General features: G+C 39.2%; 1 protein-coding gene across 2 annotated transcripts in view; it reads left to right on the top strand.

Moving 5' to 3' along the window:
* YBX3 (Y-box binding protein 3) overlaps nt 1–16,460 on the top strand; it is a 26,154-nt gene extending 9,694 nt beyond the window's left edge. The window contains exons 5-10 of one of the 2 annotated variants that reach the window (XM_032391739.1): nt 2,370–2,492; nt 6,355–6,558; nt 11,905–12,002; nt 13,599–13,770; nt 14,413–14,512; nt 15,888–16,460. In XM_032391739.1, the coding sequence (XP_032247630.1) occupies nt 2,370–2,492; nt 6,355–6,558; nt 11,905–12,002; nt 13,599–13,770; nt 14,413–14,478 (663 nt within the window). In that variant the 3' untranslated portion in view covers nt 14,479–14,512; nt 15,888–16,460. The remainder of the gene's footprint in view (nt 1–2,369; nt 2,493–6,354; nt 6,559–11,904; nt 12,003–13,598; nt 13,771–14,412; nt 14,513–15,887) is intronic. The other variant, XM_032391740.1, reaches the window with a different exon arrangement.
* Nucleotides 16,461–17,361: the final 901 nt, after the last annotated feature.

Genomic DNA, 17,361 nt, shown 5'->3' with positions numbered 1-17,361 from the left:
CACATGAACACACAGAGGGAGAGGGAGAAGCAGACTCCCCACTGAGCAGGGAGCCTGATACAGGGTTTGATCCCAGGACCCTGGGATCATGACCTGAGCCGAAGGAAGATGCTTAACCAACTGAGCCACACAGGCGCCCCAAGAAGATTCAAATTTTTTAAAAAGATTTATTTATTTATTTGAGAGAAAGAGTGTGTGTGTGTGCACACACTCGGGGGGGGGGGCAAGGCAGGGGGGGGGGGGGAGGAGAGAATCTCAGAGACTCCCTGCTGAGCGTGGAGCCCATTGCGGGGCTCAGTCTCATACCCTGAGATTGTGTCCTGAGCCGAAATCAATAGTCAGACTCTTGACCAACTGAGCCACCCAGGCACCCCAAAAGAAGATTCAAATTTAACGTAATCATTGTATTTTCTCTTTGGCTTGGATTTTGGAAAGCCAGGGGCATCTTCGTAGACTGCGTAACAACTTTGTTCAGATGACGAACAATACAAGAAGCTAATGGATCATCTTGTAATATATCTACAGAACTTTTGTTTTATACTGTTATATATTTATTCCAACATTAGTAATGTCCTTTATGCTTTGTTTTTAATCAATAGTCTGTTATAGATATCAATAAAACAATCTAGAATAAGAATAAAAACATTTTAAAACCATATATGATATAACTGCTGTAGAAGCTTGTGGCAGCTGAACTAGAAACTGAGTGCATGACTGACTGACTACTGTGCATGTGCTCTTGGCACATACCATTCCGGGGTCCACATTCTTGATAGCTCTCAAGCTGTTCTGTTAAAAGAGAAAAAGTCACTGCATTTAATATGAAAATTTAAATGATTTCTTTACCAATGTGATCCCTAGGCTGTCTTGCAAATCTGGAGTTTGAAATCATCCACCAGCAAATGCTGACCTGTAATGGTTTCTGTTATCCCATTGAATCCTTTAAATTTTGTTTTGCCAGGTTATTTTTACCTCTGTATGTTTTCAGAACTTGAGGTTTTACAAATTGGTGTAGAGTGTGATATAGACTCTTGAATATCTTGGCTGAATTTTTTATATTTTTGAAGCATTATTTTACCTGTCCACATGAGAATAAGAATGGTAGGTCTGTTTCAAGGATAATAAGAAGGTCTAAAGTGGCACTACATTTGTGGAAACCTATGTGTTGCTAAATCAAGGACCTTCTTTTCTGTTGTTGCCAAGTTGGAAGGTTTCCCTCTCAATAACTCTGTGCCGGACGGAGCCACTTGAGCCTGTGAATAGCTCTTCTCTTAGTGTCTCTTAGAATCATACAGGTTTCAACATTTTTCTTTTTTTCCTTTTTTATTTATTTATTTATTTTTTATTATGTTATGTTAATCACCATACATTACATCATTAGTTTTTGATGTAGTGTTCCATGATTCATTGTTTGTGTATAACACCCAGTGCTCCATGCAGAATGTGCCCTCTTTTTTTTTTTTTTTTTTTAAGATTTTATTTATTTGACAGACACAGCGAAGAGAGGGAACACAAGCAGGGGGAGTGGGAGAGGGAGAAGCAGGCTTCTCGCCGAGCAGGGAGCCTGATGCGGGGCTCGATCCCAGGGCCATGGGACCATGACCTGAGCTGAAGGCAGACGCTTAACGACTGAGCCACCCAGGCACCCCAGAACGTGCCCTCTTTAATACCCATCACCAGGCTAACCCATCCTCCCACCCCCCTCCCCTCTAGAACCCTCACTTTGTTTTTCAGAGTCCATCGTCTCTCATGGTTCATCTCCCCCTCCGATTTCCCCCCCTTCATTCTTCCTTTTTTTAATAAAGATTTTATTTGAGACAGAGAGAGAGAGAGCACAAGCAGGGGGAGGGGCAGAGAGAGAGGGAGAAGCAGGCGCCCCCACTGAGCAGGGAGCCAGACTCAGGCTCAACCCCAGGACCCTGGGATCATGACCTGAGCTGAAGGCAGACGCTTAACTGACTGAGCCACCCAGGCATCCAGTTTCAACATTATTCTAAGAAGATAACGTCTCAGTTATTTTCCACTGAGGAACATTCTTCCTGGTCTAGCATTATTTCTTTTATAATTGCATATTTACCAGTTTATGTTCTTAAAGAGGTACATCCTGCTCTTGAACTTAGTATAACCAAACAAGAAGGAAAAGTTTAGGTTGTATGAGCAAAGAAACTACATTCTAATCAGTACACCAAGCACCTCGCTCACCTTATTAATACCTGGGTGTATCTTTGAGGTCACGATAGGAATTGTGAGTACATTCTGCCAGTCTTTAACATTCTGACTGTCCAAGACTGGTTTTTTTTGGGGCGGGGTGGGGGGTGGGTTCAGCTTCTTTTAATTTTGAGGCCATCTTTGTTCATTTTCTTTCCCAGGGTGCAGAAGCAGCCAATGTGACTGGACCAGATGGAGTCCCAGTAGAAGGGAGCCGTTATGCTGCTGATCGGCGCCGTTACAGACGTGGCTATTATGGCAGACGCCGTGGACCGCCCCGTAATGTATGTTGTCTCTCTTCCTAAACAGCGATTGAAAAAATTGTCACGTCTAAAATTAAGTGTACATACTTGGAGCAGATAGATGTATCTTCTCTTGGAGGCACAAGATGATTTTTTGTTTTTTTTTTTTGGATGGAAAATTTTTAGTGTCCAGCATTTTTCTATTGCTAAAAGTCTCTCTGGACACTTGCCATTCAGAAGTTGTATCAGTTTGTACAAATTTGGCTGCAAGTAACAGACAATTATCTTTCAACAAGAAGGCTTAATTAAGATAGGCTGTGCCAGGGTTGTCAAAAGGGCTTTCTCTTTATTTGGCTCTTTTATCTGGCCAGAACCTAGTCATGTGGCATTCACTGGCAAAGGGGAATGGGATTTCCATGATTGGTATAAACCTGTTGTTCATCTCTTGGCACTAGCACTGTTGACCTCTAAGAAAATAAGGGTTTGGTTGGCAAGGGAGAATGAGGAATAGCTTGGGAATAGGCAAAAAATAGTACTGACCACAGAAATATTAATTTGCCTTGACTAAGTAACTATTTTATTTAGCATACCATTTTCCCATTATTTTAAAGTAAAGAAGCAGTAAGTAATTCTCCAGATTTTTAGTTTTTTAGATTGGTAGCAATCCAGGTGGAAGGGTTTACAACCAAGTCTGTCTTACAGCTTACTTAGAAGGCTCAATTTAAAGTACTCTCAAGGCACCTAAAAAGAATCCCATTCATTTGCGGTCATGAGGATCCCATTAAATTTGAGTCATTTTTTGATGTTTCTAGAATTAGTACTTGGGATTGGCACCATAGAATAAAACTGAAGATGCTTTGTGAGCACTAGATTGTGGTTATGTATATTATCCAAGGAAACCTTTTGAAAAATCTCACCAGAATAAAATGTCTGCAGAATGAGAATGATTTATCCATATGCTTTGGTAGGTTTATATCTTCCTGCTTACCTTAATGCTTTCCCTCTTCATTCTGTCATCTTAACACCCTGCCCAAATTGGTTTTTATCAGATACCTGTTGACATTTTATTTTTCTGTTTCTGTATTTTTCTTTTCTTTTCTCTTTTTTTAAATTTTATTGGTCTCTATTTTATTTTTATTTTTTTAAAGTTTTTAATTCCCAGTTAGTTAACATACAGTGTTATATAAGTTTCAGGTGTATAATACAGTAATTCAACACTTCCATACATCACCCAGTGCTCAACATGACAAGTGCAGTCCTTAATCCCCATCGTCTATTTCATCTGTCCTCCCCACCCCCCTCCCCTAGTTCTATTATTTTTTACCCATATTTTGCTTATCCTATTCGATTTTTAATAAAAACCTGTGCAGGGGGTGGGGAGTAGGAATGAGCTACTATAACATTTATTATATCAAGTTAACATTGTCAAATTCATCACATTCACAGAACTCTAGTTTTGATGGCAGTTGACTCTTGGATAATATATGTTTGAATTGTGTGGGTGCCCTTAACCTGCAGATTTTTTTGGTGAATACAGTGCAGTAATGCAAATATATTTCCCTTATGATTTTCTTAAAAACATTATCTTTTCCATAGCTTACTTTACTGTAAGAATGTAGTATATCATATATATAACATATAAAGTGGGTGTTGATTGACTCTGTGTTATTATTAGGCTTCCAGGCAACCATAGGCCTTTAGTTAAGTTTTTGGGAAGTTAAAAGTTACACATGGATTTTTGACTGCATGGGGGTTGGCACCCCTAACCTTCACATTGTTCAAGGGCCAACTGTATTTTGATTACTAGGTTAATTCAGAAGTAAAAGTGGTAGAAAAACTTTAGTGAGAAATTTTTCTTTTTTTTTTAAGATTTTATTTATTTATTTGTCAGAGAGAGAGAGCGAACACACCCGCAGGGGGACCGGCAGGCAGAGGGAGAAGCAGGATCCCCACTGAGTAAGGAGCCCGATGTCCAGGACTCTGGGATCATGACCTGAGCTGAAGGCAGACACTTAACTGACTGAGCCACCCAGGCGCCCCAAGAAATTTTTCTTTAAAGACTTTTCTCCTTAGCTGGAAAGAGCATGTTTGGCATGGCAGTGCCATTATTCTTATTTTATAAAACTCTTAATGATTTGGCTGTATAAAACTCAAAAAAGATACAGAAAAGCCTAATAAGAATAATTTATGCAGTCTCACACTTACTATTTTGGTGTATATTTTCTATGCTAATATGTTTTTATATAGTTGGACATTGTGTCTGATGCAGGTTTTATGAAGTGTAGAATGGCTTGATTGTTCTGAAATTAGACTAGTTGAGGCTATAGTTGAAACTTTTCCTCTTTTGGGAATTTAGTTGCCCATGTGGTTGGTTCTGGAGGGTTCTAAATCTTAAATATCCTCACTTCCAAAAGAAATAGGTCATTATTTTATTAGTTTTTAATTCATTCCATTTTGAAAACTATAGTTACTTCTCTTGACTGCCTTTGGCATTTGCATATCTATATCCTTTAAGATTTGATATAAATTCTTTGAGGGATGTTTGGATGTTTGTTTTTTAATATAAAATATTAGTATGTGATATGGTAGCTAAAATATAGGAAAAAATCTAAGGCTGGTAGTTTCCTTTGTTAATAAGGCCTATATTTAGAAACTGCCTGTATCTATAACTTACTACTATAAAAGTGCAATTAAAACTTTATTCCAAAACATATGAAAAGAATCATGCCATAAGTCAGTGGTTCTCAAACTTTTGGTTTTTGGACCCATTGATATGCTTAAATTTTTTTAAAAAAGGTTTTATTTATTTATTTATTTATTTGAGAGAGAGAGAGAGAGAGAGAGAGAAAAGAAGCAGGGGGAGAGGCAGAGGGAGAGGGAGAAGCTGGCTCCCCACTGAGCAGGGAGCCCCACATGGGGCTCAATCCCAGGACCCTGGGATCATGACCCGAGCCAGAGGCAGATGCTTAACTGACTGAGACACCCAGGTGCCCCTATATGCTTAAATGTTATTGATGATCCCAGAGTTTTTGTTTATGTGTGTTTATATTTATTAATATTATATTAGCAATGAGAGCAGCCATTTAAAAGATATTTAATTGATTTAAAATAAGCTCATTACACAAATATAAGTAACGTTTTTTAATGAAAACTGTGTTTTTAAATTGAGTGAGAAGAGATGTTGCTTTATATTTTTGCAAATCTCTGATATTTGGTTTAATAGAAGCCAGCTGGATTTTCATATCTCATTCTGCATTTAGTCAGCTAAGAGGCTACGTGTCCTTGTAGCTTTTGGCGCCCCTCCACATACCCATGAGAGAATAAGAGGGAAAAAAGGCAAATATTGTCTTAGTAACGTTACAAGAATGTTTGAATTTCAGTACCAGCCCCCCACTCGGAAAGGTTTTCCGAGACCCTGTGCACACTTTGAGAATTGCTCCTGGGAGGCTGGACTCTTAGGACAAACATGTAGAGAACACCACAAAGTATTTTTTTTTCTTGTTTTGTCCTGACTTTGCCCCCAGTGGATGGCAAATGTTGGGAGATACACATTTGGCGGAGCTAACTAATACCAACCTTGTTTTTGGGTTTTTTTGGGTGGTTGATCAACAGATAGTCACCAGTTCTAATTAGATGACTACTAAATTCATTATAGATTGATTGCTCTTGCTTCTCTGCTTCTTGATATTTTATCTGCACAGATCTACTTTGATCTTAATGTAGTTTATCCCAGGTAATCACATGATAACCTGGGTTAAATGCATTCTGTCTGTATAATAGAAGGGATTATTCTTTTTGGGGAGGTTTTTTTTTTTTTTCTTTTGGTGATACTCATCCTAAGCGGTATTCTTTGGTTCTGTCCTTGCTGAAACTTCTTCTGAATCTCTGTTTCTTTGCTTGCTAGTACGCTGGGGAGGAGGAGGAGGAAGGGAGCGGCAGCAGTGAAGGATTTGAGCCCCGTGCCACTGACGGGCAGTTCTCTGGGGCCCGGAGTCAGCTGCGCCGCCCCCAGTATCGCCCTCAGTACCGGAGGCGGTTCCCGCCTTACCACGTGGGACAGACCTTTGACCGCCGCTCACGGGTCTTTCCCCATCCCAACAGAATGCAGGTAAAATTGCACCTGGGACTTGTCTTCAGCAGTCCTCACCCCTCCGTCCTTCCTCTGCCTTCTCTTCCTCCTCCTCCTCCAACACCAGCCGCCGGGAGTCAAACCTTGCTTGTGGCTTCCTGATGCTACAGAAGCTGAGGCAAGGCCTTTAGGATGCTTTTTCTGAGCAGCCATTCTCATAACAGAACCGAAAGCATAACCACAGGAGCCATGCCTGTAATTGGGCACCCTGGTGAATAGCGTACCATTTAAAGCAGAGAGACAGATGGTTATGCATTAAGAGCTAGAACTCTGAAGTCAGCAGACCTGGATTTGAATCTTGCCTCTGCTACTTGAATCTGTGAGCTTTCGAGAAAACCAATTTAATCCTCATCCATTAACTGGGGGATAATAGGAAAGTATCTCACCCATGGATTTATGATGATTAAATTGAGGGTGAAGATTTTAGCACGCTCCTCAGGATAGATAAAATCTCTATTAAGTCTTTAATTTTTATGAGATGGCAGCGATTATTAAGAAAACCTAATGTAGATGTGGTGATGGTTGATTAGTTACTGATTCTCCTTTTTTCCTGAAAAATACTGATATAGCTATTGTGAACTTGACCTATAGTTAATAAACTTGTACCAACTTCACAATTCCCAGGAAACTTGGAAGACTTGGGATAGGATATCAGTTTTGCTGTCACTAGCTATAAATTTTTCCTCTTCGTGTCCTTGGTTTTTGTTTTCTGTTTTTCCACTAAGTGTTTTGACTGAACACTATGTTCAGTCTGTTCGTTGCTACCCATCTCCTATCCCATCATGCATGACTGTGTTCTTTCTACATTGCTTCTTGTTATTTCCCTTCCACTCTTTAACAGCTGTCCCTGACGAATGTGCTAAAAATAACAAGTAGACTTGCATATATAGAGAGATTGGGTCTATGAGGCATAGTAGGTTTCTTTAGGGGGGCATTCTGGGCTTCTAGGAAATGAGAGCAGGAAGAATCAGTGAGATTGTAATACACATTTATTTTTAGGGCATTAGTTGTACTTTCCTGAAATAATCTTTCTTAGTATTTATTTAGCATGTCCGTACGTATCATTTTTTTGAGAACATGATGATTCTTTTTTCTATGTTTTTAAAATAAATTCTATTTCATCTTAGGAATTGAAGGTTCAGAGCAAAATGATTCTTTAGTCCTCTGTAGAGCGGCATTTGCACAAGCTGGTTGAAAGCTAATTTTGAGAAACATATGCTTATTCTGATAATTGCATGGAGTTGTTTTAACTTGAGCTGAATCTCTTACCCATTCCATATATGAAATAAAAGGTGTCCTTAGATTCCTTCAACATTTTTTCCTTACAATCTTTCTAATACATACCATGTTTGGATGTCCAGTGACTAAAGAAATCTGCTTAAGGCAATCAAGAGCATCAAATGAAAATCCCTAAGACTCATCCTTCATACAGCTAGGCTACTTCAAGGTTGTTAGTGTAATGGCTAAAAAGTATAGAGAGATCTCTAGGATGTTAAAATTACTGAGGTCAAATAGAGAAGTCTTTGCAAACATTTTCTACTACATAAATACTAAAATTTATTGAACACAACAGGGAGAAAATTATAATATACAGGACAATAGTATTTCCCTTATGTACAAAGGACATATATAGCATGATACATCAGTGACCAAATGGTTTCTATTTTTTTAAAGATAATATTCTAACTTAATTTTAATTTAATTTTCACTTGCAAATTAAGTAGAACTGGTTACTGAGCTAATAGCCACTATTTGCATTCTTTGAGAAAAGAGGTATATGATAGAGAAGAGGGAGTATAAAATATTTGGCACTGACCAAGTGGCAGATGTTTGAAATCAGTGCTCATCCAGTTTTCCCTGTAGCTTTAGAAAATTGGCAGTGATTTCCATATTTTTGTTGGTGTTACAAATGAAGAGATTTGAGTATTTTTAAAAACTGGCAAACTTTTACCTGAGGTTGCGTGGGCAGGAAGTTGTGGAGCTTGATTTAAACTCAATCTCTTGCCGATGCTCTTCCCCTCTTACCATTCTAGTAAATTCTCATCCTTCATACATGTCCATTGCTGTTTCTGTCTGCTTTTTGTGAATCAAGGTTCCTGGGGAAGAGGCAGCTTGGCTTGTTTAGAGCACTAAAGGGAGGCTTGTGTGGTTGGGATGGCTGTGAGCGAGGCTGCAAGGGGTCGGAGGTGCGATTAGGGTGGTATCTTAGAGCAGATCCAACCTGCCTGGTAGACTGGTAAGGACTGCTGACCTGTTCTAAATGTGACAAAAAGCCAGTAAAGGGATATAAACAGGGAAGACACATATTTAAGAGCTCATGGGACTATTTATGGAAGCTAGACCACAGGAGGCAGGGGTGGAAGTAGGGAGACCAGCTGCTGTAATCTCCCCGTGTGGAGCTGGTCATGGCGTGGATGAGAATGCTAGCAGTGGAGGTGTGCTAAGTGGCCAGATTTAAAAAATGTTTTAAACCTAGAAGTGATGGCATTTGATAATGGAGTGAATGTGTGGTGTGAGGAGTAAAGGATACCTCTGTGGTTTTTTATTTAAACAAATACAGTAAGACTGAAGAAAGATCGGGTTTGGGGGAAAGGTGGAAATCATCTGGAGATCTGCCCCCCCCCCCACATTAAATTTTACCTGGAGATGTGAAGTAGGCAGAAAAATAAAGCACAGTTGAGAGGGAGAACGTGGCTTGAGTTAGGAAGGTGTCATTTTAGGTAAGGTGGTTGACAAAGTCTTTGGGGTCATATTTGAAAAGATACCTAAATGAAGTGAGGGAGAGAATCTTTCAGGCACTGGGAAAGACCAGGAACAGCAGAGGGAATGGGCAGGGACAGAGGCCCAAGGGAGTCCGGGGGGGGTGGGGGGTGGGGATGAGACTAGGTGGAACTTTGGGGTCATAAGGACAAATTAAAAGGCCTGGCAGGGGATGGGATTAACTATAAAATGAGTGTAGGTTGAAAATTGATCCTAGGACTGAGTCCTGGGGCGCACTGACAATGCAAGATGAAGATGAAGAAGGACCAGATAGGGAGAAGGTATTTCAAGAAGGAAATGCTGTGTTAAATGCTGTTAAGCACAGGAAGTTGGGCTGAGAATTGATTACTGGGTTTGATAACTTGGAGGTTAGCGGTCTGGTAAGGGCAAAAGTCTGGTTAGAATGAATTCAAGAGAGCAAAGGGTGAGGAAGAAAAGGTATTATATTCTCCCTTAAGGTTTCTGTGGTGGTAGTGGTGGTGGTTTTCTTTTATATGTATGGCTGTAGAGGAACTCAAATGGGGCAGTAGCTGGAGGAGGATATGGGGTCAGGGCAAGGTTTTTGTTTGCTTTGATTTTGTTTTGACATTTAGTGAATTCTCTCCTGGCCTCCCTAACCTTTCCCTCCCCAACAACTTACTCCTAAAGGCATTATAGAGGGGCAAGTCAAATGTGCTCTCCATTCAGACCCCCGTAGGCACATGTATATATGTGTAACTCATACTGTAGATGTATAGATATATATTAGCATGTGTGTGTGTGCCTTATTTCTGTCTACAGAAATGGCCTGGAAACAGAGACTCCTTAATAACATTGAGCATACCTGGTCCCCAATTTTTCATTCCTAAATACCATGCTCCAATAAAAAGAAGCTCTCTTGGAGAAATGGCTGATTTCAGAGCTGGGCCAGAGAAAGTACAATATGAGCCTGGAACATCTTGTTGTGCCAAAAAGCAAGAAAGTACTCAAAGAATGTTAGAGACATGTCAGGGACACGAGCCAGCTTGAAAGGGTTCCCATTGGCCAGTAATGATAGTAACAGATTATAACTCATTGAATAAAATAGAAAACCATGAGTCTATACAGATATAAATACATAAATGAATATATTGAGAATTTGATGAGAAGAGAAATATTTACAGACTTTGAAAGTATTCTCAAAATCCTCATTAATGACAAAGAGGGAAAGAGTAAATTTACAGCGAAGTAGCCTTGGCAGAGACCACCTTAACTACTGACAGTGCACATTGTTAGTAACGATACAAACTGAAACCATATGCCATCCAACAGGATGCGATGAGAAGAATGCAGTGTGACTTTTGTGGCTTCTTTGCCAAAGACGCATAAGCTAAATCATGAGGAAACACCAAACAGCCCCAAATTGAATAAAATAACTGGCCCGTAATCTTTAAAAGTGTCAAGGTCATGAAAACCAAGTAAAGATTGAAGAACTGTTCCGGGCAAAGAGACAGCTAAATTCAGTGCATGTTCTGCATGGGTCTTTTTGCTGTCAAGGACATTATTGAACAACTGGTGAAGCTTGAACGGGGCCTGAGGATTAGGTTCTGTACTTCCAACTTTTCTGTAAGTAAAGGATGGGTGCTATTTGAGCCTGTTTGTATGCCTGGATGGAAACGAGGGTGTAGAGAAGAGGGAAAACTACAATGAAGGGGAGGAGGGATCGCAAGTCAAAGTGTTCGAGGAGGTGACAGAGGAGTTGGCTTTGGATGTGAGCATGGACCACTCACCCAAGGTTAGGAGAGAGGAGAAAATTACAGCAAACGCAGGTATCTGGGCAGATTTGAGCGTGAAAGAACGTGGAAATTCTTTGCTGGCTGCTTCTCTTTTCTTAGTGAAATAGGGAGAAGTAAGTAAGGGTTGTTAGTGTTGAGAAAAAGAAAGTTGAGATGTGGCTGTATTATAAAGAATTTTGGAGATGTGTCTTGTGGGTTTTGTTATTAGTTTTTAGTCACTTCTTTCTCTGGAAGTTCCACAATAAATTAATTTTATATCCCCAACTTAAAATAAATTTATCATCAGGAAAGTGTAATTTTATTATTTTTTAAAGGTTATACTTAAATAATGCAAAGAGATGAAAGGAAGACACGAGAGGTGAAGGTGTAATTAGGAGGTGTGGGAAAATCTTTGAATGTAGAAACCATTAATGGTTGAAGGGATACCCTGTTCGTAGATTGAATCAGTGGGTCTGAGTTTGAAATGTGGAACAGATTCTCATTGCTCAAATGTAGTATATCATCGTATTTCCTTTTACAATGTAGGGTTTTTTTTGGTAAGAGATGAATGGGACACTTCAAAATGTTAAGTTAGTATTATAAAATAAGGTGCTCTGTGGTAGGAAAAAGACTGTTCTAGTGGAAACCAGTTTTTCTTTCCTATCACTCATGAAGACCTGTATCAGTACACAGTTCACGGTTAAAGTTGATGGTTCTTGGCTTTATAATGAAGCATCTTTTTATTTAAAAATTCTGAATGCAACTGTGGGCTCTATGTCTCTTATGTCCGGTAGGATGACATTCATTTTCGGCTCTCACTGCCTTCTTGTAGGCTGGTGAGATTGGAGAGATGAAGGAGGGAGGCCCGGAGGGGGCACAACTTCAGGGACCGGTTCATCGAAATCCAACGTACCGCCCAAGGTACCGGAGGTAGGTGGCATTGCTCACTGACGACCAGTTGAAGCACCTGTGAGCAGTAGTACAGTGGATGAGACGACTGTGGGCCTGTTCCATGGATCTGTAATATAATTAGAAGAAGTGGCTGCATCCTAAGTTTTGGGGGAACTCTGCAGTATGCTTTCAGATGGCCGTGGGATATTTTCCTCCCACCTAACAAAATATTTAGGTATCTCTGTACCAAACTATTATTTGTATTTATTAACTGTCATATGGCGTGAATTAATATTTAATTTTTTATTATATTTAATGAAATAAACAGTAAATTAATTGATGGGTAATTCAGTGGTAGAGCAACAAATGGAGGAAGAAGTGAGTGCCAAGGAGGTATTTGGGATACTGAATTGCGAAAACCAAAGGCAGTGTAGGTGGTAAGTCAGGCTACAGATCGGATTGTGTTTAAATTCCCACCTTGTACCTGTGTCTCCTTTTGGAGGTTCCTGGACGGTCAGACTTAAGTTACCAGGTCTCTAAGATGGACACTAAAGAGTATCTTACAATTTTTAAAAGTACTAATGAATCTAAGATAATGGTACCTGGTATAGTCTGCCCTCAGTAAACACGAGACATCATTACTACCAGTGATGTTCATATTAGTGAAGGAATAGGTTATTTGTGCTTTATCCCTTGTGAAGACTGAATTGGGCTAGACTCCATAAGATCCTTTTAAAGCTCTTGATATCATAAGCCTTTCTGTTCCTCTTCCTGGTCCTTGATGTAAGTGAAAAAAGTAGACCTTCACTCCTGATTGACATTTTTACCACCTTGAGGTTTGGCAATTGGGTTTATTGAAAGGAGGGTAAGTCTATTATTTTGGGAAAGGATTTGTACCACTTTGTGTCCTTTTTCCTCACAAGATTCATTCCAGTTTTAGACATAATCACTCCTAATGATTAATTACTAAGGACTTTCAAAAATAAGACACTTCATAGAAATGTCTTAATGAAAACAGAAAGGGGAAAGTGGTATATGTAGATTCCAGCTCTGTCAATCCCTGGCTGCACGATCATGGGAAAATTATATTTGATCTTTGTTGACCTATAAAAAGCAGAGTTCCCTGTGGTTCAACCAAATACTTACCCTCTCTACACTACTCTTGGTTTTCTCACTGTAAATCCAACTTCCAGAACTAGCATGGAAATGAAATACTTGACACAAAAACATCCCAGCACACGCTCTGGCACATAGTAATGTTAGTTTCCCCCTATGTTTAATCCCCCTGGTCTCCACTAAACTGTTTGAGGAGAGCAGATACCAGACAAGACTTTTCTTTTTAAATCTTCCTATCCTCGGTGCCTGGCAGGTGCCTAGCAGGATCATGCTATGTGTCCAGTGTATGTTTGTTCACTACAAATAGGTATTCAGCTGAAGAGGGGAAAATAGTGGGAAAATAAGTTTGTTTGTTTGGTTTTTTTTTCACAAAAATCTCTCTTCCATTTGCTGCATTAGCCTGTGTATAATTCTAGCAATAAATACCGATCACTTAATCTTAAAAAATGAAGATTATTCTTGAGGCCCCCTGTCCTGTTGCACTTGTGCTCTTTTCTTTCGTCGTGTTCTCTGCTCTAGAGGCCCTCCTCGCCCCCGACCTGCCCCAGCTGTTGGCGAGGCTGAAGATAAAGAGAACCAACAAGCGGCCAATGGTCCAAACCAGCCATCTGCTCGCCGTGGATACCGGCGCCCGTACAACTATCGGCGTCGCCCCCGTCCTCCTAATGCTCCTTCACAAGATGGCAAAGAGGTAAATTCAGACAGCCAGAGGGGGATGTTGCCAGATCATCCTTAATCATGTCAGACCCTATTTAGTATTCCATCCTAAGAGTGCTTTGATAACCTGGTAACTGACAATGATAGAGCATTTTATATAAAATGTTATTTATAATAACATTCATAGGTATTTTATATCTAATACTATGTAGTTCATATAAATGATAATATATTTTTAATATATAATATTTTGCTTAAGATCTATATCTGTATATGTTATGGAGAGAGAGAATCCCCTGTACATAACACAAACCCAATATTTGAATTCAACTAATTAACATTCTCTGAAAGAATTATGCATACTAATGGAGATTCAGAATTAAAATGTTCAGGGCTCTCTGAACAAAGGACAGCATTCAGAGAGGAGCCTCTCTAAGCGCGTATTGAAAGCAGTTGGGCATCAGGGACTTTGTTATGGAGAGCGGTGCTGTTTAGTTGCCATTTATGGGCCTTTCTTCTGTGGTACTAAATTTTGACTCCTACTTAAGAATAGTTAATTTTGCACAGTGATTTACCTTCATAAGCAGCAAGTTCTGACTTTTGAGACGTTTTAGTCTTGAACTTTCCATTGTCATCTGGATCAGTTTCTGATTTGTGGTTTTGTTTCGTGTTTTAGACCAAGGCAGGCGAAGCGCCATCTGAGAACCCCGCTCCAGCCACCGAGCAGAGCGGTGCTGAGTGACACCAGGCTCCCCAGGCACCTTCACCATCACCAGGTAAGAGCTCCCCAGGCTTGAGCTGATATTTTAAGTATTGTTGACTTCTAACCTGAACTAGTTCTGTGCTTCCTCTGGGCCGACCTTTCGTCTCCTTTCGGATCCTGGAGAGAGAGTAGTTTTAGTGCTTAAGTATGGGATTTGACCTTACTTTGCTAGGCTTTTGGGGGTGTAAACATCAAATTTTTTTCTAGACAATTTTTAATACTAATACCTCTTAAGAAAACTTTGAAAGTTTTACTTTTGTGACACCTAGTGGCCAGTTTGAACGAGATTGCTGTACAGAATAAACTTAGGAGAGTCTTTTTTTCTTCCCTTTGATAACCAACAGAATTTATTTTGAGGCAGTGCAGCATAATGTGTGAGAGCCAAGAGGTTTCTGTACTCAGGGCAGGATCTCCTACTCATTTGCTGGATGCTATCGAGTGGTTTGTTTATCCTCTACTTCAGCAATGTCTGCTGTTGATAAAACAGGGATACCAACTAGACTACCTCACTAGGGTTGTTGTAGAGATTTATGAGAGAACAGGTATGAAGTGCTTGAACAGGGCATGGTAAAGCGCAACCTCTGGGTAAAGGTCAGCTTGCTGTCTTTATTGGTGTTGGAAAATTTATGTAGGTAAAATATAACTAGAAAGACTGACCCAATTGTGAAGCCACTTATATAGGAATTTAGAAGCCATAGTTGTTTTCATTCTGGGTTTTTTAGCTAGTAACTCCTGGGACTTAAATTTTTGAGTATTTCTTGGTTGTTGCCCTTTTCATTAAAGAATTAGCTTTTAGTTAAAAGAGGTTGTTAAACCCATAGCCTTCTGTCAGGTAGACATTTGCTATGCTGGGAATATTGTATTTTATCTCTGGGTTTTGTGGACAATATATCATAGAATTAAGCTCCCTATTTAAATTTGCTTGCATTAACTGAGAATTGTTTCAATCATTTGGCTGTAACCTTCTACTTAGTAACATTATTTCTAGGTCTTCTAAGGAAATAATCCAAAATACAGGGAAACAAATATTTCTACTATCTATAATCTAACATTGGGAAAGGGCTCAATCTGGGGGTTATATTCATGTTAGGAAATATTGTGCAGCCACTAAAATGATTATGAAGAATTAGTGATGCTGTGGTATCATTTATTTGAGAAGGCTTCATGATGGTAATTTTATATAGTTTTATAAAATTTTTACTACCACGTACTGAATGTTCTGGTTTATAATAAAAATGTTTTATTAAATGTATAGTTTACAAATCTATAGATGCAAGGATAGATTCCGTTTCGAGCTTCTGAAATACCGTATTTTGAATTAACATTTTTGCCTTTTTATTCTTTAACTTTTGGTCATTTTGTCACTCTTGGTTTTAATTTTTTTCCAGGTGACCTAAAGAATTAATGACCATTAAAAAAAATAAAGTGTAAAGCAGACCATGACCTTAACCAACACCAAAGAAACATCCAAGCAATAATGTGGAAGACTCATAACCAAGATGTGGACATTAGAATGTTTACTATTACTCTTTATGAAACAGACAACTACAAAAGGAAAAAGTCAGCCAATTTTTCTAGCAAGCTGAGATCCCGGGAATGCCTGCACAAAAGACAAGAGAGCAACCTCCCCAGTTTCAGCAACCACTAGGTTTATATTTTTTTCCTGGTTTTTACTGTTTTGGTAATATGAATTGAAAGAAGAAATATTAATACCACATGGGGAGAACCCCAACCAAAGAAATCTGAAATATATAGTAAATGCTTTTTTTTCCTTTTTTGTTCATTTTGGATGCTGGTGCTAAACTTCCAAGTGTCGTGATTTAAAAAGAAATTTTATGCCCTTATTTATTTCTAGGATGAGGGGAGGATAACATTTTTGCTTTCTTATGTGACTCTTTAGAAATGTGCAGTATGAAGTTCCTCAAAAATAAAATTTTTACCCTTGAAAGGAAAAGGTGTATGACTGGAGTATGTTTTCCTATCTTAGCATATGTTTTGTCTTTTCACACCACTTTATTCACAAAACAGTAAACTCAGAGCCAATGTAAAGGTGCATTAGTGCTATTTGATAAATGTAGGCATATGAGCTTGAGACCATGGGATTCCTCCTGGAAGGAACAAGTTCTTGTCTGAGTTCGGCAGTAGCCATGCTTTGTTCGTACTCTCTATCTCTCGAATAATCTTCGTTGAGGTGATATGATGGCATTTAGATTAGTTTTCTTTATATAAATGAAGGAGTTAAGAGTTCTGACCTTCTTGAATCTCCAACCTGAGGTTTTCAACACCAACTGCCATGTTGTATGTTTACATGTGTGTCTTTCAGAAAAGAGGAAGAGGAGGGGCCCCTTTCCAACCGCACTTAGAAATTTCTTCCTCCCCTGGGAAGGTGGTGCCTTCAAATTGAGAAATGTTACAGTATATGTCAATGCTATGTAGTTACTTCTCAGATACACTGCATCTTTCAAATTTATCCTTTAAGTCAGGTACATGTTGAGCCCTAGGTTTGTGCCAAGCATTATTCTGGTGGCTAGGAGGGAACAAACCAACAAAAGACTCTAGTCCCAGTGAGCTTGCATTTTAGTGAGTGAATATGGAGAATAAACAAACATGTAAACAAATGTGAAATTTAATGTCAGAGGGCAATAAATATTATAAAAGAAAAAACATGGTAAAGGGATAAAGATTGGCATAATTGCAGGAGGTACATTTATTTTAAATGGGGGGGCGGTCTCTAAATGATAACAGAATATATAAATGGATTCATGAGGTGGGAGATCAATAACCATTTGAATTTCTAGAGAGAAGAACATTCAAAGCAGGGAGAGCAGATGCAAAGACTGCAGGGAGGGAACGTGCGTACTT

The sequence above is a fragment of the Phoca vitulina genome, unplaced genomic scaffold (genome assembly GCF_004348235.1).
Source record: "Phoca vitulina isolate PV1807 unplaced genomic scaffold, GSC_HSeal_1.0 scaffold64, whole genome shotgun sequence".
Classification (NCBI taxonomy): domain Eukaryota; kingdom Metazoa; phylum Chordata; class Mammalia; order Carnivora; family Phocidae; genus Phoca; species Phoca vitulina.
This window is presented reverse-complemented; position numbering and strand designations above follow the sequence as displayed.